At 37.4% G+C, this 23,816-nt stretch overlaps 1 protein-coding gene across 1 annotated transcript; it reads right to left on the reverse strand.

The window, feature by feature from the left end:
• Positions 1-1,602: 1,602 nt before the first annotated feature.
• On the reverse strand, positions 1,603-2,538 carry LOC136320596 (olfactory receptor 51A7-like). The gene has a single exon (XM_066253752.1). The coding sequence runs from the start codon at positions 2,536-2,538 to the stop codon at positions 1,603-1,605; it is 936 nt and encodes a 311-aa protein (XP_066109849.1).
• Positions 2,539-23,816: the final 21,278 nt, after the last annotated feature.

A 23,816-nucleotide genomic window follows, 5' to 3' on the forward strand; every position in this document is an offset into this window, starting at 1 on the left:
TAAGGAAACTTGTCTGGTAAATTAACATTCTTTCTGCATCTGGGTAAATAATGAAGTGAAATCTAATAAAGGAAGCTCTTTTTTTGGTGACCAAGAATAAGCTTCTTTGAAATTATATTTTATTAAAATGGAGGATACTAGAGGGGAAAATGTGTGCTTCAGTGGGAAACTGCACTGTTTAGAACTTAGAAATTATCTGATTCTGATTATGTGGGGACTTTATGTTTTTGAGCTTATTTTCCATCTCTGTAAATTGTAGATACTAATAGCTGTTAAGAAACAAAAATCCAACTAAGTACATTTAAGCCTCTAATGGCTTTATTGAATGATTTTTGAATTGGGCAGTGTCTCTTCCAGTAAATAGGGAGGTGCCCTTAGAAGTTGTATAAAATGGAAGTGTTTTATAGGCAGGAGGGTGTGGCAAAGAAGTCAACAGCAAAGAAAGCATTATTTCAGGCTAGATCATCTTCTTTTTGAGGAAGGGAATGGCAGGGATTTATGTAGATTACCTCACTAATGCTAATTAGGAAATTTCAGATTGACTGGTTAAAGATCACATATCTGGGAGGGGTTGAAGTTATAATTAAGTTTGCTGTCTTGAGGGCAAAAAACACCATGTTACTTTTTTTTTAAATATAGCAATCAAAGTAATTCATGTTGGTAGACATACTAATACATTCTATCTGGTGGACTGTCAATTGGCATGTTTCCTTCAAGGTGGAAGCCATATTTGTACTCATTTGCAAATTAATGTCAACATTCCTATCTATAAATGTATCTTTTATATGAACTCTCCTTTGAACTGATTATATCATTTCCCCACTCTTTCATTAAAAGTGAGTTAAACAAGGTCTTTAATAAATGTTCATTTTAGGTCTTTGTGAGAATTGTAAAGTCACCTTTTTTGAAGATTAGTCTTTATCAAGGTTTACATTTTTGCATGGGAGAGACAATACATTACATACAGTATAATGAGTTATATGTCCATTATAAAACTTAAAAGACAAGAAACTTTCCACCCTGTATAATTTAGAAAGTGATATTTTAATGCCCAAGAAGGAAGTATTAAGATATAAAATTAATGAATAAATTAAATTGTTTTTATTTTTTAAAATTGCATGTATGCATATTTATTTGTTTTATTGGTTTTGTGTGTGTGTCATTGCCCATCTTAATTTCCTGAGAACACAAGCTAAAAACGATGTGTTGAAGGGGATATATTTAAAAAAGAGGCAATCCTCTGTCACTTTTAATCACTATCCAGTTGTAATATAAATGTATGCGATTAATTCTTGAATGACATAATTCTTGAATGGACACATTACTTTAAGCATGATAAAAATGGCAAGCATATGTTGTGTTCATAATGCTTGTAAAGCAAGCTGCATAAAACTGAAACCTTAGAATACATGTTATGTTTATATAAGACTCCTAATCCTAAATTGTAATCCAACAAATTTGCAAGGTTGATTCTTTATTCTTAATAAACATTTGACAGATGATATTTTAAAGTAATTAATATATGTGTTATTCTTTATTGATTCATCCTGCTTGTTCTGTGTCATTAACTAATTAGGTTTTCATTAAGGTTAAGCATTTCTGTCAGGTCTGTTTCTGACACAGTTTCCCTAAAACCAGATTTCTTATTTGCTGGCTCTTCACACAGTACACAATGGGGTTCATCAATGGAGGTACCAGGAGGAAAATATCAGCCATGAGAATCTTAGCGATTGGGAAACTGTGTTTGGCAAACCGGTAGATGACAGCTAGGGAGATAATAGGAACATAGAAGATGAGTACAGCACAGATATGGGAGACACATGTATTGAGGGCCTTGAACCTTTTCTTCTGTGATGCTATGCTCAGTACTGCTTTCAGTATCAGCATGTAGGACATGAAAATAAATGTTAAGTCTAGGATGGCTGTGAGAGCCACAAATAAGCCATAGATGACATTGACCTTGTTGTCAGAGCAGGCCAGCTTCATGACATCCTGATGTAGGCAATAGGAATGGGAAAGGAGGTTTTTCTTACAGTACCTTAGATATTTTAATGTAAATGGGAAAGGGAGGATCAACAAAACATTTTTGAGAGAAAAAACAAACCCGATTTTGGAGACTCTAGCACTGGTCAGAATGGAGGTATATCTCAGAGGACTGTAAATGGCAATAAAGCGATCAAAAGACATGATGAGAAGTACTGATGATTCCATAGCTGAGAATCCATGAATAAAAAACTCTTGAGCAATACAGGCATCTGGGGAAATTCCTGGAGCATTGAACAAGAATACCTTTAGCATGGTAGGCAGAGAGGAGAGGGACAACCCGAGGTCTGAGACAGCCAACATGGAGAGAAAATAGTACATGGGTTCATGCAGACAAGTCTGTGTTTTTACAAAAAATAGGATTGTACAGTTCCCCAGGATGGCAACAAGGTATATGAAGCAAATGGGGATGGAGATCCAAATGTTGGCAGGCTCTATCCCTGGGATGCCAATCAGAAAGAAGGTAGATATTTCAGAGGTGTTGAAGATATACATGCCAGATATATGAGGGAAGCAAGATGAGAGGCTCAGAAAAGGCTTCCTGCAGTGCTCCCAACAGAGTGGTTCAAATGCCTATCTTATTGTAATCATTGAGGTCTGATGAATCCAAGTGATAAACAGACACATAATTTTTACACACAAATCTAAATGGAAAAAAAAAAAACAGGTGGAGAAGTAGACATCAATATCCTGTTAAAAACAAAAACAGAAAGAAAGAAAAATAAATTGTTATCAAAATGGAATCTTGATTTGGATTACAACAAATATAAATTACAACAGATATGATTATAGTAGATATAGATTATAATAGTAAGTGCCTGTTTTCCAATTCAAGAACTTAAGACTTTTGTTTTTAATATGTAAATACTAAAATCTATGAACTATTAAGAATTGTTTAAAATTTTAATGAATTTACATAACATTCACAGGCAAGTAATATATTTTATAAAATGACCTCTAATGTAAACATGGGTTTTATTTTCTTTCTTAAGTCTTTTTTTATGTCTCTCAAAAATATCTGGTCAATTTTTCCATAGAGGATTTTATGTCTTTTGTAAAATTTATTCTTAGAATTCTTATGACTTCATTGCTATTATTTATAGGATCATTAATTTTCTATTATTTTTCTTAATGATTACTAGTCATATAGGGGAATACTACAGATCTTTGTTGCAAATTCTGTTATAAGTCCATGCTGGTCATTCTCTTTTTTATTCTCCAGCCCTACTACAGATTCTTAAATGATTCTGATTCCTGTTTTGTCCCCTTAAACCTGTATACACCTCCATAAAGAAATCCTTCAATAATCATTCAATTGACTTTTCATGTATGTCTATCTCTTGCTGGCTGGCACATGGTCTTTCACCCCTTTTAGTTAAGATTTTTTTCTCATATGTCTGACCAGATGGTGGCACAGTGGATAGAGTATTGGCCTGGGATGCAGAGGATCCAGGTTGGAAACCCCAAGGTCTCTCTGGCTTGAGGGCAGGCTCATCCAGCTTGAGCATGGGGTTGCCAGCTTGAGCATGGGATCATAGACATGACTACATGGTCACTGGTTTGAGTCCAAGGTCATTGGCTTAAGCAAGGGGTCACTCACTCTGCTGGAGCCCCCTGGTTGAGGCACATATGAGAAAGCAATGAATGAACAACTAAGGTGCCTCAAGGAAAAATTGATACTTCTCATATCTCTCTCCCTTTCTATCTGTCTGTCCCTCTCTCTCTCAAAAAAAATATTTTTTTCTTCCTGTTTTAGTCTTTTAGGATGTTCTTTTTATCATTGATATAATGCAGTTCAATATGTAGTACACAGATGGAGATTTATAATTAACTTATTTTGCTTGGAGCTTAGCAATTGCAACCTGAAAATTTACATATTTGAATATACTTTGCCATTATAACTTTCAACATTGTCCATTCAGCAATATATCTAGCTAAAAAATGTTGAAATTTTTCATTCTAAATTTCTAGTTAGATTGCTTCATGTTTTTAAACTCTTTATTTTTTATTGGTATTTGGTGTATTTTTAGTACTACTTTCTTATTTAATAATCCTCTTTTCATTCATGTCTGGTCTCAAATATATTCCAGCTATTCAGTTTTATTTCTATTCTTCCTTTTCAAAATAAGTTTATTTTAATAACCATCAATTTCCATTTATATGTAACAGTCCTCCCATATTTTTTCATTCATTTTTTTGTTATTATTTTTTGCATTTATTTTTGAGGGTCTTAAGCGTGTCTACTTAAAATTTATTTTATGTTGCTTTACTCTTTTTTCTCATGAGCATTTATTTGTACTAAAAGTGTAGTTTCTTTCTTAGTGTTAGCCTTTTTATTGTTTTAGAATTTTACTTGTATTCTTGCCTTGAGTGGAAATTTCTTTGCTTGATGACTTATTTTGTTTATGCCCCATGATTAGATGTGGTAGTTGGCTCTTTCTCACTTCCTGAAGTTTGTCAATTATACCAAGTTTTTATAATAGTTAATGTGATCTTGTTTCAAAAGAAAATTTAGTATAGTTTTGCTATTTCCCCCCCTAGGTATTTCAAGCTTTTTAGAAAGAGCAGACTTGACCTGTGACAATAGCTGTCTGTGCTCTTCATGTGGGTTAACAGCTCCATGTCTCACATAGGGTACCTTAGATTGGTCCCTTGTCAAACATGGGACACTATTATGCTGAGTCCCACACAGGTGCTGAGCTGCCAATCACCAATATGGCTCCAGATCAAGAGCCAAGTAGATTTGTGGATTAAACTTCAACACACAATTGTGTATTTTTGGACACTGCATCTCATAATAATCATATCTATCTATCCACTATGTGTTTTCTATTGATAGTTATTTTCCTATTTTAAGAACATGTCAATATCTTTTTTTATAATTTTTATGTTACTGTATCTATTATTGTTGCATGTAAATGGGGAGTGAAAATTGATATATCTGATTTTGTTCACTATACTATACTGAATAAAATTCTCCATCAAAAATTAAATACAATTTAAAAACTATAATCATGTAGGTGCCTATTTTCTAATTCAAGAATTTGAGACTTTTGCTTTTAATATGAAAATGTAATATTTATGACATAAATATTAAGATTATATTTGAGCTTATAATCAGAAAAATATTTTGTTGAGAATTATTTAATCTTGTGCTCTTTGTAAAATAATGAGTTTACTAATTTATTCAATAATATACTAGAACTGATTGCAGTTTTCATCATCAATCCTTGTCATGAAGGATTTGATCATCTCACTGAGATCTGAAATATTTAGGTACTTTCTTAGTTCTAATATTCTTATCTTGACTTCCATCTTTGACCATTATGTTGTTATGATTCTGTTGTCATGCCAAAATCTTAAAAGCTTCTGTTCCCTTTCTTCTTAACTATTTCTTTTCTGGAATTTTTCTCTCATGCAATCTCAAATTGTAATCACCACTGTTCACCACCCTCAATTGTTTCTGTGCTGTTGCTTCCTCAATTTTTGCTGTCTTTTGAATGGATATTTTAGGTTTAACCTCACCTCCAAATTCCTATACCTATTTTCTTCTGTGCAAACTATTTCTGGATCGAATGCAAACATTATAGTGACAATGATTCCCTTACAAATAGGATGTCAAGCCTGACCTGTGGTGGCGCAGTGGATAAAGTGTCAACCTGGAAACACTGAGGTTGCTGGTTCAAAACCCTGGGCTTGCCTGGTCAAGGCACATATGGGAGTTGATGCTTCCTGCTCTTCCCCCTTCTCTCTCTCTCTACTCTCTCTCTCTACTCTCTCTCTCTCTCCCCCCCTCCTCTCTAAAATCGATAAAAAAAATTTAAGACTGAAAAAAATAAAAAAAATAGGATGTCAAAAAGACAGATAGAAAGAAAGGAATGCAGAGGAAGCTCTAAATTATATAACAAGTTTTATGCATTAAAAAGAGAGAAAAAAACAAAATTATCTAACTGGTATTTAAATATTTTTCACTTTATTTGTAAGACTCTCATACAAATTCATAGAAAGCAATGAATAAATTAGTGTTACTGTGACCAAAACCACTGTGATAACTGTCTACCTAAACAACAATCCTGTTGTGTCACATGATGCAACTATCAATTGAGAGCTATCTATTAGACTTAGTGTCTTCCAATTCCCTATATGTGCTTCTAATGCTAATCTGAAAGAAGTGAGATAAATGTTCAATGAAAAACTGAAACTGAAGTTTTATTCCCACAGGGATTGTGCAAGAGTTTTGTTTGTTTGGTCTGTGTAACTGTACAGTTAAATAGGGTTATTGGAAGCCATTGCCTCAAGGACAGATGGCATTAAAATATGTTTAATGTTAAATTTATTGAGCCAAGTGAGATGTTTGAAGAGAATGTTGCTTTTGCTGTCTAGGGTCCCTCTTTAACCAGACTTGTCTGTTGAACTCACCTAGTTCAGGCTTTATTTCATTAGCCCTGTTTGTCAATGTCTACTCCCTGTTGTAATTAAATATATAGAAATATAAAAATATGGAAGATATAGAAAAGTAATTAAAAGGATATTAAAAACAATTAATTAAATTAAGTAAAGTTATGCCAATTGGATAGGAATTAATATAGTGGCTTAGTGCCATAACTCTGTAATGTGATAAACAGACTTTGACTTACAAGCAGAGCCCAGTTAGTATGTGTGTGAAGTTATACATAGATAAGAAATGGCTTGGTGTTATTTGCATTAACTTTGTAAATTAATGAAAATAAGAACATCTTAAAAAGTGGTTTAATGTAAACATTTCAGTAGATTGACATAAAGGGGGTTCCCTGTGAGGAACTCCCCCAAAAAGTGGCTTGAGGTGATAATCCTGTAGATTGACACCTGTTAGAAGGCGTTGGCCTGAAAGGGTACTAAAGCTGAGAGGCCCCCTGCTGCAGTAGTTGCCTAGACTCTAATGTTGATGTGGACTGACTGTCTCCATGCCTCTCTGAGCTCTGACCAAAGTCAGCCGAGAGGAGCATGCCAACAGGGCCCCCTTAAGCTGTACCCAGGCACGCCAAAAGGATTTGTGAGTAATAAATTGCTTGTGTGATTATTGCAACTAATTTGTGTGTCGGTCGTGTCTTTCCTCTGGTGGCATTTAACAGTAGTATCCAAAAAGCTGCCACAAGAGTAATCTTGAAGAGGCTGCCAGCCCTGCTAATAAGCAAGAGCGTCCCACTGCATAGGGAAGTTGAATCAGGGACGCCTGATCCACGTAGAGCTTAGGCTTTACTGGGACACTCCCCCACCCCAAGAAGTTCCTCCTTGGGTATATGGAAACTCTGCTACTCCGATTTTACCTCCAGATGTTATCTATAAACATTCTCCCAAACTTAATAGGTTGCCAATAGTTTCATAATATTTTTGATATATAATAATGTCTTTAATGGTTTCAAATCTTTTAATCAATTTAAACATTTTGAGAAATGAGTTATAAATCCCTCCATAATAAATCTTATCAATTACTTACAAGAAAAATGGAGCAGCAAGAAAATTTATAAACAGCACATTATTTACTCTTCATTATCAACCTCTATTTTTCCTGAACTACCCCCCCCCCCCCAAATTCTTTCTTTAGAAACTGCAATACCTTCTTGGAAAACCAATTTTATTTTTGGTTTGAAGTGTGACTTTTTTAAGAGTCTAGAGGAAAACAGAACACTGAACACAAAATTTTACACTATGTTGTTTTATTTCAGAAGTACTTACTGACAACCAATGCCTTAGTTTACAAAAACATAACAAATGCTGTTTAAAGAACATATACAGAATGTCTTAAAGAATAAAGTTCACTATTTATATGGAGATTGTTTAATAAAATTGTTTATCTTGTTCTTTATGTTAAAAGTAGAGTGATATTTAATGTAGTCAGAATGATGTTCTCAGGACTGTTTCTGGTCTTGAGTATATTCTGAGACTGAAGTAAGTATTAAACAGTAAAATCATAACAGATTTATCAAAGCTAAGTTTTTGATTAATGAGATGCACAGTAAGAACATGAGGTTTTTCCAGTACTTACCAAAAAGATGGCCACTGCATTTATAGTTCAGGTAAAAAAAGAGATGAAATCAGGTAGAAGCTACCCCTAGTCCCAGTTGTTACATACAAAGGTTGATACTGATAGTCTGATTCTAGTCTTTTTACTCTGATGCCTTTTTAGTGTAACAAGGGCCTTTGGGAAGACAACTAAGAAAGCTGTGCCCAGAGGCATTAAAAAGCTCACAGGCATTTCCTTAAATGATTTCAGCTAAATTCCCATTATGCATCTAAATTAGCCACTTATAGTTAATAGCTGTGAGGCCTCCTTTGTTCCAGCAAGCTGAATTAGTTGATCTTTCAACTGAAATTTCAGGCACTTGTATGTGCTCTTCTGGGGCAGTTGTCAAATTTTTATTTTTCTGGGTCTCAATGATTTTGCCACTATGGTTTTCAGATTTATTTTTGCTATTTGATGATAAGTGTAATTTATACTTTATAAAATAAATGATGTTAATCTTTTTATGTTCAAGAGTAGTTACCAGTTTGTTGGTAAGCTTTCCATATGAAAGAATGTAACACTTTATTGTGCTGTGCTTTGCAACTCATTTTTCCTTTTGTGGCACTTATATTTGTCTTTGTTAATGATGGTGCCACAGGTTGGATTTCCTTTAAATTAAACACTACCTCAATCACAGATATGGAAGTCATAAATTTCTGTAGCTTTGAACCTACTTTTTATCTTGCTGCCAGGACAGTTACTCAGAAAGTGTTGGGAAACAATCCATACTTTCCTGGGAAAAATCTTGGGCACAAGCCAAATTTTTCCCAGATATCAGATGCTATGGGAATGTGGAAGAGGGTAAAGTGGAAGGCAAGATATGTTCTTATTTTTTCTAGCTCCTGATTTTTTCCCCTAGAATATAAAGTCTTTATTTCCTGAAGAAGCAGAAAATGCATCAATGATTTTTTTCTCTTTTTCTTTCCTTTTTATTAGATTTATGCTATTTTCTTATTAAAATTAGTGGAGTGACATTGGTTTATAAAATTGTATAGGTTTCAAATGTATAATTTCATAAAACATCATCTGAATATTGTGTTGTATGCCCTCCAGCCAAAGCAAAGTCTTCTTCTATCACTATATATTTGACCCCCCTCTTTACCTTTTACTACTCACAGTCTCCATTTCCTCTGGTAACTACCATACTGTCATCTGTGTCTATAAGTTTTCATTTGTTTTTCTTGTTTGTTCATTTGTTGCTTTCAGTTTTATATCCCACACATGAATGGAATAAGATGGTTCTTAACTTTTTCTGTATTACTTAGTATTTGACTTAGCGTTGAAATGAAGAAATATCAGAGGCCTGTTCATAAAACGAGTTTTGCAAGATTTGCAGATGAGTAAGTGAAAAGAATTCTGTAAAGGCCATAAATGTTCCCTAATGTCTAGATTCCAGAAAGCCCTCAGGATGCTGCCTTGACAACCTCTGTAAAAGGCCAAGATAACCAAGCACATTCTTTTGCTTTTTGTAAAATGCTTTGCTGAGCACTCATTCCTAGATTGTTCCAATGATAACTGAAAGCCTGTTTCGTTTCTGTAAAACTGCTTTGGCTAGGTGTTCACCCTCTCCCCTGGCTTCTTTTTGCCTTTAAAAGCAAACCCCTGAGTTCATTCAGGGACACATGATTTGGTAACTATAGGCCCCACATGGCCACCGGCATTTAAATTAAAGACTCCTTAATTTGGCTACTTAATTGTGTGGCAAAATGTTTGTTTCCTCATTGTCCAATTATAACATTTTGGAGGCCCCAGAAAGATTGTGTCCTCTGAACACATTTGGCTTCTGCCACACACAGGCAACTGGCCTCCTCTGCTTAACTGCCAGGAATGGAAACCCAGCAGGGGAGGCACCACCTGAGACATTCCAGCGTCCCGCTGGTCTTTTCTGTCTGGCCGACAGTCAGCTGTGGACAATCAGCATGCCCATCCACCCATTTGAAGTCATCTGAAAGCCTCCAGAGGTGAATAGAGCAAATTTGCAATCTGCTCAATTTGTAACTTGCTTGTGGCTAGCTGTCTTTCACCTATTGTGATCAAGGATTGGACACGATCACACTCACACAAATGGGCTCTCCAGGGCCAAGACATTGGTGGAAAGTGAGTGTGCTTTCAGGGAAAACACCAGTGGGGACTGAGTTAAGTCTTACCTTGGACTTCCCAGGACATATCTGTTTGTGCTGTCTGTTCTTGCCAAGATCTCATTCTTTGCTTTTGCTTTGTTATTCTGTCATTACACTGAAAACCCCTGAGTGAATGGTGTGTGAATGAGGAGCTCTGTTGCCTGCACTTGAGTTTCCAGTTTGTGGTTCCATGGTGAATAACCAAGGAGCCCGAGTGAGCCCCAGCTTGTGGTTCTTTGGTGATCCTCATATGGCTTAGGGTGGTATCATACACTCTCTGATCCGAGTCAGGGCTTTATACTGACCCACCAATGCTAAAGAGGTGCTTAAGTTCCTGCAAGGGACACCGCCTGGTAGGCACCTGAGTGGCTTCTCATGGGGCACCCCCTTCCTTTGTATGTCAAACTTTGTGTGAAAGCTTTCTGTCCTTTGGTTCTCCAGGGATTAACCCAATGGGGGAAATTTTAGAGAGTTGGCACAAACCTCGGTTCTTGATCCCTTTTGTGATCTTGGGAATCTCATTTGTGCTAATATTGTTTGTAACAATAGGGGAAGGGCAAAGTAAGAGCCAAACTCCCCTTGATTGTATGCTTAAAATTTTCAAAATTGGATTCTCTAATAATTATAGTGTAGAATTAAGCAGGGGGAGACTTCAAACTCTTTGTGAATTAGAGTAGCCCTCCCTTAGGGTAGGGTAGCCACACAGGACACATTAGATGCTAGAGATGTCAGAGCTGTATAGAGTATAATAGCTAAGCCCCAGGGTCTTCCAGACCAGTTTCCCTACATAGATCAGTGGAGGGCCCTGGTAGAAAATCCCCCTCCCTGGAGAAAGGCTGTTCCATCAGGGACAGTCATCATGTGTTACTAGCAACAGCCCCAAAATCAAGAAAGAAGGTCGCTGTCTCACAGACTGTTGAGGAAGAGTCTGAATGACCTCCTCCATACCCTTCTTCTCCATCAGTTCCACCCACATCAAGCGTAGAGCCACTGTCAAGGTGAACTAGGAGGCAAGAGAAAAGAAAGGAAGCAGAAACCCTCTTACTGTTGAGAGAGCCCCACCAGCAGAGGGAAGAGAAAAGGAAGAGGCTTTTCTTGTGTATGTCCCTTTCTCATCTGGTGACTTGTATAATTAGAAGACTCAGAATCGTCCTTTCTCAGAGAAGCCTCAGGCCCTAACAGGACTGTTAGAATCTGTATCGTACCCACATCACCCCACTTGGGACAATTGTCAGCAGCTCCTATTTACCTTGTTCACTGCTGAAGAAAGGGAAAGAATCAAAACTGAGGTGAGAAAAGCTGTAATGTTAGGAATGAATGGGTTTGAGGAGGATAACTGAGACCACCTAACCTTCCTGGTTAGCCGGGCTAATTGGGACCTTAACACCACAGCGGAATGGGAAGCTTTGAACATTTTTCACCAGTTTCTGTTAGTTGGGATCAGGGAAGCTGTATGAAACCCATGGATTTGTCTAAGGTGTCAGAAGTTGATCAAGAACCTCAGGGAACTCATGTGGCTTTCTTAGAAAGACTGCAGGAAGCCTACAGGGTCTAGAGGTGTATAGAAAGAGGCTTCAGAAAATGCTAGGACAATTAGCTTTCATGTCACAGTCTGCTCCAGATATTAGGAGGAAGCTACAAAAATTAAAAGGCTTCCCAGGGATAGTAATTCCCCAACTGTTAGAGATAGCTCAAAAGTTTACAATAATAGAGACACCTTAGAGAAGAAACAAACTGAGAAAATGACTAAGGTAGTTGTAGCTGTTTTAGAACATCAGAATAAAAAGAAAGGGAAACTAAAAAGGGAATAACTTTCCATATTAAGAGACTATTAGAAGCTAGTATTCTTGTTCCTTTTCAGTCCCCATGGAATACCCCTTTACTGCCTGTTCAGAAGCCAGGCACCAGAGACTATCGTCCAGTCCAGGATTTATGGGAAGTAAATAAGCATGTTATTCCCCTAGCCCCTGTAAGTCAGCCATTTTTGCCTTCTAGTAAACTGACCCAGAAGCAGGCATCTCGGGACAACTAACCTGGACCAGATTATCACAGAGTTTCAAGAATTCACCGACCCTTGTTGACAAGGCACTATCAAGACCTACTTGCCTTCCACCAGGAACATCCAGAATACATGCTTCAGAAACAGAGGTAAGCTGCCGGACAGCCACTAAGGGTCTTTTACACACACTGCAGACTCTGGGGTACTAAGTATCAGCTAAAAAAGGCACAACTCTGCACTTCCAAGGTAACCAATCTAGGCCACCACATAGAGGCGGGGAAGTGTACTCTCTCCTCCAGCTGTATAGAAGCTATCTTCAGATCGCAACCCCCACCACCAAGAGACAATTTCGAGAATTTCTCGGAGCAATTGGATACTGCAGGTTGTGGATCTGTAGGTTTGCAGAGATAGCGAAGCCTTTGTACTCTTGCATGATAGGAATCCAAGAATTAATTTGGACAGATAAGGAACAAAAGGCTTTTGAAACCTTCAAAAAAGGCCCTCAGTAAGGCTCCTGCTCTGACTCTGCCTGACATTACAAAACCTTTCCAGCCATTTGCTCATAAGAGCAAAGGCATCGTGAAAGGGGTCTTAACCCAGATGCTAGGGCCATGGCGCAGTCTTGTTACTTACCTCTCCAAAAGGTAAGATCCTGTTGCATCTAGATGGCCAAACTGTTTCAGAGCCATAGCAGTCTTTGCCATACTAGTAAGAAAGGGAAATAAATTGACTATAGGGAAAGAACTGTTCTTAACAGCCTCCATGCAGTAGAGACTTTGTTTAAGGGGACTCCAGGAAGGTAGATGTCTAAAGCTGGAATCACACAGTATCAAGCCCTGCTCATCAATCAGCCTTGCATCACGTTTGTTTAGACGCAAGCCATCAACTCAGCAAGCCTGATTCCTGACGAGGATCCTAGCATCCCCTTGCATGATTGCTCTGAGGTAGTAGACAATGTTCAAACTGCAAGGCTGGACCTCACCAATAAACCCGTAGCTGAGGTAAAAGAACAGCTAGCTATTCACAGATAGTAGCAGTTTGTCTTAGACAGGGTTTGACATGCAGGAGAAGCTGTAGTGACTCTTGATAAGATCATCTGGGCCCAAGGCTTGCCCCACAGGACCTTGGCTCAGCAGGCAGAACTTATCACTCTCACCTAGGTGTTAAGGTGGATCAAAAGAAAGAAGATCAACATTTATACTGACAGTAGGTATGCTTTTGCTACCTACTGCTTATGTTCATGTAGCAATCTATAAAGAGAGAGGATTTCTGACATCTGCTAGACATTAAAAAGAAAAAAGAAAATTTTAGCCTTACTGGAAGACATTTGGTTACCAGAGACTACAGCCCTTATTCATTGCCCAGGGCACCAGAAAATAAACTCACTAGAGGCAAGAGGAAATCAGGCCACTGATCAAGCAGCAAAAGAAGTAGCCCTAAAACCAGTAAGACCTTTAGAAATTTCAGTGATCTTACTAGAATGCTTTTTGCCAGAGTCTCCTTTTTATAACCAACTAGAAGATTTTGCTAATAAGAAAGAAATGTCTAAAATTAAGGGAGGATAGCTAGAACTGACAGATAAGAGACTTTTCTTACCTGAAGCCCTAGGCAGAGAGATTATCAGCCAGCTACATTGAGCTATTCACTTAGGCCAAACTAAGCTAATAGAATTATTTAAGAAAAATTACTATTTTCCAGGCTTAGAATCTATTATGGAAAACATAGTGTCCAAGTGTTTAGTCTGTACTCAAGTAAACACTAAGCAAAGTAGAGAAGTTGTAAAAGGAAATGGAAAAGAGGAGCTTTCCCAGGAGAACATTAGGAGATAGATTTTACTAAAGTAAGACCACCAGCACAGGGATATAAGAACCTATTAGTTTTTATTGACACCTTTTCAGGATAGGTAGAAACTTTTCCTACTAGAAATGAGACCACAGTAATAGTTGTTAAGAAATTGCTATATGAAATTATTCCCAGATTTAGCTTGCCCATTAATATTAGATCTAATAATGGGTTTGCATTGGTATCCAAGATCTCACAGCTAGTAGAAAAGACACTTAATATTAATTAGAAATTACATTGTGCTTATAGACCTCAGAGTTCAGGACAGGTCAAAAGAATGAACCAAACTCTGAAAGAAGTCTTAACTAAATTCATTTTAGAAATGGGTGAAAACTGGACCAACTTACTCCCCCTAGTTCTACAGAAAGCTAAATATACCCCCTACCAAGAAGGATTCACCCTATATGAAATTGTATTAGGCAGGGCAACACCCCTTCTCCCTAAGCTCCCTTAGCAACCCCCCTCATAGATGATGCAGATGGATCCCAGTAACCCCTGTAAGTTGACCCTGAAAAAGACGACATACCCTACTCAAGCCACAAACCAGAAGCTGGCTGGTATACTTGTGACAGAAGCCTGAGGAACCTCACTATGGGACTCCTTAAAATTGAACTTTGGGAAGGGAGGGAAACTAAGCTCAAAGAAAAGCCAGACCAAATCATTTTAAGGTTTAATACATGTGCTGCTATGAGTCATACAGAAAAGAGTGTCGGTCCCTTTACTAGGATAGAAGCTACAAGATAAATAAAAAATATATGTATGCTCATAACTACCCCTGTACAGTAACCTGTAAATGTTAGTCATGTGTCCAATAGGCTACTTAGGTGAAAGACACCCCCCAAAAAAGTACATTTTGAAAGATAATTGCTTATTGCTAGCTTGGTTGTCACTAAAAGTTAAGGTTTTTAGAAATTAAGAGTTCTGACTAATTAGAAAGGAATTGCATAGTTTTAATATCTATGCAAAAAGTATAAGGTATAGAGATAATTTTGAAAAAAAGGGGAGAAATTAAGTTGTTATAAAAGCTAGTTATTTCTGAATAGATAAGAAAGTTTATAAAAGTTGAGGGTTTATATAAGTTGCAGAAGGTTTGTGCAGGTTGTAGGAGGTTTGTATAAAGAAAAAAAAACAGGTTTAAAGAACAGAATGAGCCTCTATTATATATTCTAGTATATGTTATGCCTCACATTTATTTGTGTAGAGGAAATAGTTTTACAAAATTGAAAAAGCTTACACTTACTTTCCCTTCAACAAGGTAGCTTGTATGTAGCATCAAGAGAAACTTGTTGCTTCTATGCTAATAATTCTAAAATAATTAATAAAAATCTATCTGTGTTCAGGAAAAACATAGAAAAAAGAAGAAAAAAATTGAACAGTTGGAAAACTGGTATCAGAAAATGTTTAATTAGTCACTTTGGCTAACAACCCTATTGTCTGTGGCAATTGGTCCTCTTACTTTAATATTGTCTTATCTAATATTAGAACCCTGACTCATCAATTTTATAGTAAGGTTTACTCAAGAAAGTGTAAACTCTATTAAAATAATGACAATCAGAGGGCAATATACAATTATCCAAGACAATAGCAATAAAACTAAACCAAGGACTTGATTAAAAATTAAGTAAAACTAGTAAGGAATGAAATATAGAAACACCATATCCCTGACCATAGATTGAGTTTTGCAAGATTTGCAGATGAGTAAATGAAAAGAGTTCTGTAAAGGCCATAAATGTTCCCTAATGTCTAGATTCCAGAAAGTCCTCAGAATACTGCCTTAACAACCTCTATAAAAGGCCAAGATAACCAAGCACATTCTTTTGCTTTTTGTAAAATGCTTCACTGAGCACTCTCTCCCTAGATTTTTCCAATGATACCTGAAAGCCTGTTTTGCTTCTGTAAAACTGCTTTGGCTAGGTGTTCACCCTCTCCCTTGGCTTCTTTTTGCCTTTAAAAGCAAACCCCTGAGTTCATTCAGGGCTGATTTGGTAACTATAGTCCCCATGCAGTCACTGGCATTTGAATTAAAGACTCCTTAATTTGGCTACTTAATTGTGTGGCAAAACGTTTGTTTCCTCACTGTCCAGCTATAACAGCATGATAGTCTCAAGATCAATCCATGTTTTCACAAATGGCAGTATTTCATCTTATAACCGAATACTTTTCATATATATATACACACACACACACACACACACACACACACACACACTAGCTAGTATCCAGTTTCAAAACTTTCTGGTTGAATTTACAGATTCTACACTCCCTACAGTCTCAACAACCCTTATTTCACAATGGCTCAAAAGTATGATTTTTACACCAACAGCATTGATATTACCTAGAAGCCTTTAGAAATTCAAAATGTTAGGCCTGTATAAGACCTATTGAATTGGAATTGCTACCAGAATTAACCAGGTTTGGGACAGCTCATTGCAATCAAAGTGATGAACTGGACTGAGTGTATGAAAGTGTCTTTGCCTGATCAGATGGTGGCGCAGTGGATAGAGCATCAGACTGCAACACGTAGGACCCCCGTTCAAAAATCTGAGGTCTCAGGCTTGAGCATGGGCTCATTCAGCTTCAGTGGGGCTCACTAGCTTGAGCGTGGGGTCACTGTCTTGAGCATGGGATCAATGAACAACTAAGAAGACTAAGGAGCTGCAACAAAGTATTGATGCTTCTCATCTCTCTCCCTTTTGCCTGTCTGTCCCTATCTGTCCTTCTCTCTGACTCTCTCTCTGTCTCTGTCACAAAAAAAGAGTATCTTTAATTTGGAAATACTGGTATTCTGAGAAGGCAGGGGAGTCCTGTTCATGAAGTTGCCTTAACATTCTCCTAGCCCTAGCAGTTTTTATAGGGTTCAGGTAAAAAAGGAAAAAAAAAGTAAAAAGTCCATGCAGTAAGTCACATAACAATGTGCAGGAGGTGGGGGCTTCACTGTAAAACATCTCTTCTTCAAGTTCTTTTTATGTAGCACAGGCCTAATCAGCATGGTCTTATCTGGCATCCTTAGTAAATCTTCCAGATAGCCAGGGTCAGATGTTTCCTGGGAACAGCTGGGACCTGGCACCTCTGGGACCATCTGCCTTTGTGAATTATCTGTGAAAAGACTCCCTGTTTTCTTACAATACAAAGTAAAGATTTGAGATTGGTGAACTGAGTTTCTAATTAATACATAGGCTTTAACATTTCACAGTAATTCCTGTGGCTAGGCTTTCACAAACAACTGTTGTGATTTAAACTCCCCTAATTGTCAGGTTCCTCCCCAATGTAAGCTTTTCCTGACATTCTTGGGAAGGTAAACTTTCATTACATTTCAAATTAAAGGCCAGGGAGCCATTAAGAGGGAGTATCAGGCAGATTAATAAAATGACCAACTTTTTTACAATGAAAAGGAGGACAAAAATAAATTGAAGAAAACAATATTGTAAATTTAAAAAAAAACCATTTTATTCATTGCAACAATAATACACTACATTATAAATGCATAATAAAACATTTATAATATTTTATATTGTAATTATACTTACATGCCTATTTTTAATAATAATTGTAAGAAAAAGTACTCATTTAGATACAAATATGTCACCTCACACACAATGGATCAACTCTGCATCCATCAAATACGGACATTTACAGATTAGTCTTCCAATATCAAAAAGGAGAACATGTAGGAAGACACTTTTTGAGGGAGGATAGAACTTACAAAAGAAGGACTGTCCTCCCTAAAGGAGGATGATTGGTCACCTTAATAAGTGTTTCTATCTCTTACATATCTCTTATTCATTACAACTAAAAGCTACTACTACCAAAGCCAAATTTCTAACTTATGGGCTCCCCTATCAGAATCTGTATTTTTAACAATAAAGTTGATTTGTATGTATGTTACATTTTGAGAAACACTGCTGTATTTTAAAGACATACTTTTCCTTCTCTGTGGCTGAATCATTAATAAGTCACTTATTTACTTTCTTAATGTCAATGTAAAAAAGAAAAAACTTTCAAACCTGTAAGAATTTTTATGAGCTCATTTGAGCTAAATTGCTGACAATTTGCAGGGAAGCAAAGTCTCAATGGATTGATAAAGTGCTCCAGAAAATGGCAGTTTCACCACCTATTTTAAACATTAGAATCAAAGGGAAAAATGTAAGGGGGTTACCGTTATCCCTCAACATATCGTGGTTCACTTTTTATGGTTTCACTGTATTGTGGATTTTTAAACTGTATATATCTAATTTTGTCTTGCAGATTTTTAGCTATATCATGGGATTTTGTGTTATATAGGTATTTTTATATATTTATTAGAAAGTGTTTAAGATCTTAGGAAGTGTTTATGAGAGTGTGGGAAAGGTTAATAGCAGAATGGAAAAAGGTTTATAAGAGTGTGGGGAGGGTTTATAAAGCCTTAAAATATATATAAATAATAAAATAAGTATAAGGTCGCTACTTCGTGGATTTTCACCTATCGTGGGTTACCATTTATGAGCTGGGTCATTCCCCAGGCCTGTAGCATTCCACGAGTCAAAAATTCATAATGTTCCTCAGATATACTGTATGTTTTATTCCATAAGATGCACCTAGGGTTTTAAGGGGGAAAATAAGAAAATAATATTTTGAATTAAATGGTATGTTAAAATATTTTATAAAATATACCACAATATTTCAACAATGTAAACTCAACAGCAGTATTAACAACCATTATTAACAAATGAGAAGAGACTGATGTTCAAATCAATACTCTTCTAGTTGTCCGGGAACCCTAGGAACTCATCATCACTAGTGTCAGAATTTAAGAAGCTCAGTTGCTCACAATCACTGGTATCACTTTCTTCACTATTTTTATATATTATACCATCTTCAGTGCCATCTAAGGCATTGCTAATGCCACATTTTTTGAATGACCATACCACGGTTTCATTCTTTACTGACTGCCATGATGTTTTTACCCATTCACAAACTTGAGTGATAGTGGGTCTCTTCATTCATCTAGTTGGTGTCAGATCATGATTACCAGCAGCCATTCATTTGTTCCACTCTTCTCACATAAAGACTTAAAATGGTTTGTTGATGGAAACGTTGAGAAGTTGTAACTGGCTGGTAAGACCTCCAGGAATTACAGCTAGATAAGTGTTCACTTCTTTAAAGTTTTGTGTGTGTGTGTGTGTTTTCGCTAATATGTTCTCTAAACTGGTCAGCACTAATAGGGCAGCAAGTGACATCAGCACTTCACACAGAGCTCAGCAGCTGCAGCACAGACCTCCACCATGCAGCACGCTTCTCATGTCTGCCCTCGAAGATGCTAGATGAATGTGCCCACACAACATTGCTCACCTTCCCTCCTGCACTGCATGCAACTGTAGAAACCAGAATCAGGAGATCACTCAGCAGATGCCTGGGTTCCGCACGCCGCCTGGTGGGTATTATTACACTTCCGCTGACACTCATTCTACATATGTTTACCATGTTTACTGGCTCAGTGCCCTGCAGCAGCTAAAAAAAAATGAACATTCACTCCATAAGACACACAGCATTTTTCCCACCACTTTTGGATGATAAAAGTGCATCTTATGGAGCGAAAAAAATACGGTATGAATCAGAACCTTAGAACCTTACATCTTGATGTTGATGATGTCCAAAGTATCCAGCAGCTGTATGATCTGTGCCCGCTAAAATGGAGGGGATCTGGGCAGAAAAATTCACTTTAAGTTTACTAATTCTTTTTGCCCCCATTAGGACAAAGATGTTCATCTGGAATGCTCTGACGCTGGCACAGAAGAATCATTTAACTTGGCATTTTAATGATTTCATAACAGGACCAAAGAACTCAAGGCACTAACACAGCCTTGGAGACTACTTGAATTTTCCTCTTGTTAGGTCACTAAAGGAGGGGCACACAGCCTGGTGAATTTTATAAGTTTACTTATGCATCTGCGATCAGATGGGCTAAGATCCTAGTGGCATCAACAGCAAGAGGATGAAAAGCCTCAGTCCATATAGCACTGAGTTTGGGCATATTTCTTGCAGCAGGGGGAAAACTTCTGTCACATATGGTGGTTTAAACTGTGGGGAGGTAGAGTGATGCTAAGTAAAAAATGTTCAGATAAATGATGGGGGATGACTAACTGTCAGGATGCCCCAGAGTTGGGGGTGGGATGGTAAGATATCAATCAGAATTGTTCAGGTGGAGGGTCATAGGAACTACCTTGGGTCATGTAAACCTCACCCTGACTAGATGAGGTTATTGGTAAAGGACTCTTAACCTTAACCTAACACCCCTAAAGAGTGAAACCTAGTCAGGGTCACTGAGTCGAAAATCAGAACACTTCTGGGTGAAAATAAAGATGGTTTCTAAGAGTAAAATTTTGGTTCTTACTATATAGTATGTCTCAATGTTTGGTATGCTCAATCACAGTGATGAGATGAAAGAGAAGTGTGTAGCAAAGTGGCAAAATCTATTACAGATGACCATGGAATGCTTGAAATAGATGAAAAGATAAGAAAAAATAAGATTAGGAATGGACCTTTTTAATACTACATGAGTAGAGTTTGAGGAATGTTATTTATGTTGTATTAAAGACTGCAGCTGTAGAGATTAGCTGTCAGGATAGTGGCTTACCCACTCATTAGCTCTGGGACTTTGGACATGTTACACTGGAGAACAAAATTTTTGTTGCATCCACAAAAACACTTGTTCTTACCTAATTCAAGTGTGCCGATCTCAAATCTGACATTAGTTTTTCCTCTGTAAGCTATAGGTTTTTTTTGCAATTCAAGATTTTAGGTTTTTATCATATTGTAAAATTTTCAACATTTAGTTTAACATAATGAAGTAGAATGTTTTCTTGGGCATCATCTTTGTGAAAATATAATAATTTATATAATGCAGTAAATACACTAATACACTAAAAGATATGATTGCATCAGAATTTGTCTACAATTTCAAAATAGAACATAATAAAACACTTATTTTAATTATAAAATTTGTGCAAAACTTATTTAAATTCTATTCAGGCAAAAATTTGCATTTGTCATTATACGAAATGAAATAGGTAAATCAGAAAAAAACAGGAACTGCATTATTCCATACGTAGGTGGGACATAAAAGTGAGACTAAGAGACATTGATAAGAATGTGGTGGTTACGGGGGGAGGAGGGAGAGGAAGAGGGAAAGGGGAAGGGGGAGGGGCACAAAGAAAACTAGATAGAAGGTGACAGAGGACAATCTGACTTTGGGTGATGGGTATGCAACATAACTGAATGACAAGATAACCTGGAGTTGTTATCTTTGAATATATGTATCCTGATTTATTGATGTCGCCCCATTAAAAAAATAAAATTATTAAAAAAAAATTTGCGTTTGTAGCTCTTGCATTTGCGTACTTGAGGACAATCTCGTTTGATGCTCCAGCAGTAGTCTGCTCATCACTAACAGCTTCAAGATTTTCAGGAAACTTATCAAGGTGACTGTTCAGGAAGTGAATCTTAATGCTCATGTTATGTCCAATGTCGCAGAAAGCCAATAGCATCCTTTGAACCAGAAGTTCATAGTTTTCTGCTTTTTTGTTGCCAAAGAAGTTCTTTGTAACTGCCACAAAAGACTGCCATGATGCTCTGTCCTCCTTATTCATTTTCCTGGCAAATTCTTAGTCAAGTATGAAGGTTCAAATTTGAGATCCATTGAATACACCTGCTTTTATCTTCTTGAAAGACAAGGCAGGAAAAGCAGAAATAATGTTGAAAGCATTCACTTTCTCTATTCAAAGCCTAAACAAACTGCTTCATTAAGCCAAGTTTGATGTGAAGTGGGGGAAAAATGATCCTGTTTCAATTAACTACAGGTTCATTCACAATATTTTGCATCCCCACTTCCAGAGCTTCACGTTTCGGTCACTCCTTCTGTGTCCAGTGTTTCTCCCGAGCTCAGCTGTCCCACAAACACAGAAAGCAAGGATATTTTGTGAAACCTCTCTGTTTTCCTAACAGGAAATTTACCATTTTAAGATCCACACAAATGATCTAGTTATGCTCCTCATACTTCAGAAAGTCGAGGACAATTTTTATGTAATTATAATCTTCTCACAGATGAGTTGAATAACCAATTGGAACCACTGCATAAACATTACCGTTGTGTAGGAGAACACATTTCAGACTCCATTTAGAGCTGTCAACAAATAGCCGCCATTCTGTTGGACTATAAGTGGTTACACCTCGCTGGCTGAGAAGACTGCTGATATCATGACAGTAAACAAAGTGTTTGTCTTCGGAAAAAAAGTCCACAAAAATTTGTTCACGCTTCCTGAAATGGGATACTTTAGCTGACTGGTGAAGTACATTCTTTTCTTGAAGCCTGGAGTCTAATAACTCAGCTGCTTTCTTAGATAGGCCCAAATCTCTTACTAAGTCATTCAATTTGGGTTGGCTTAACTGCTGAGGGGTTAATGACTGCTTGGCATCAGAAGAATACTCTTCAGATTCTACAACCATTTCCTCATGCATCTTATCAAAATATATTTGACCACCATGTTCACTTTTTTCGTCCTTAGAAGAAATAAAACCATCGAAAACTGGAACCGGGAGTGTCTCAGAGCGTGGGATAGGTTGTATTGCTGAAGGAATATTAGGATATGCAATCATATGCCATTTTTTTCTTGCCGATGACCTTTGTATGGATCAGAAAGAAATAACAGCCACTTCTGTGGTCTTTAGGTTTACGCCAAACCATGGGAATACCAAAAGGCATTCCTTTGCGTTTTCCTTTTGTCCAGTCACGAAGCATTTCCTCACAATTATGACACACAATAATGAGGAGCCCAATTCTTGTCTTGATCGCCAAGGGGAAATTGAAAATAGGCAATATATGCACATGTCACAAATGATGAAATACTGCACCTTTGATGCTGAAGTGTGTAACGGCCACATATATAACAGAAGGTGTCAGGACTGTTTTTATATTTACACCTACTCGAAGAAGCCGTGATTAAATCTTAAAACAAAATAAGAGGGTGTTTTTATCAGATAATTTTTTTACAATTAAAAACAACTGCAATTATGTAAAAGTGATGTTTGTGAAACATTAATTGCCTTGTGGTTATGTTCAATCCAAGAGTCATTACCCTTTTTTTTTTTTGCATTTTTCTGAAGCTGGAAACAGGGAGAGACAGTCAGACAGACTCCCGCATGTGCCCGACCGGGATCCACCCGGCACGCCCACCAGGGGGCGACGCTCTGCCCACCAGGGGGTGATGCTCTGCCCATCCTGGGCGTCGCCATGTTGCGACCCTCCTGGGTGTCGCCATGTTGCGACCAGAGCCACTCTAGCGCCTGGGGCAGAGGCCACAGAGCCATCCCCAGCACCCGGGCCATCTTTGCTCCAATGGAGCCTTGGCTGCGGGAGGGGAAGAGAGAGACAGAGAGGAAGGCGCGGCGGAGGGGTGGAGAAGCAAATGGGCGCTTCTCCTATGTGCCCTGGCCGAGAATCAAACCCGGGTCCTCCGCACGCTAGGCCGACGCTCTACCACTGAGCCAACCGGCCAGGGCAAGAGTCATTGCCCTTTAATTCCAATTAAAAACCAGTGCATGCCATTAACTATAACAAAAAGAAATTAAAATTGCATAAAAACTGGAGCATGCACCAAAAAACGGATTTCAGATTTGGAATCAGCAATGCAGGAGTTATAGAAACAGTTCTAGAACCTTATGCAACAGAAAATGAAAAAAAAAAAGAACTGTTCCCAGTGTTCTTTAACCTCTGTGACTCAGTTTAACATTTGTT

The sequence above is a fragment of the Saccopteryx bilineata genome, chromosome 1 (genome assembly GCF_036850765.1).
Source record: "Saccopteryx bilineata isolate mSacBil1 chromosome 1, mSacBil1_pri_phased_curated, whole genome shotgun sequence".
Classification (NCBI taxonomy): domain Eukaryota; kingdom Metazoa; phylum Chordata; class Mammalia; order Chiroptera; family Emballonuridae; genus Saccopteryx; species Saccopteryx bilineata.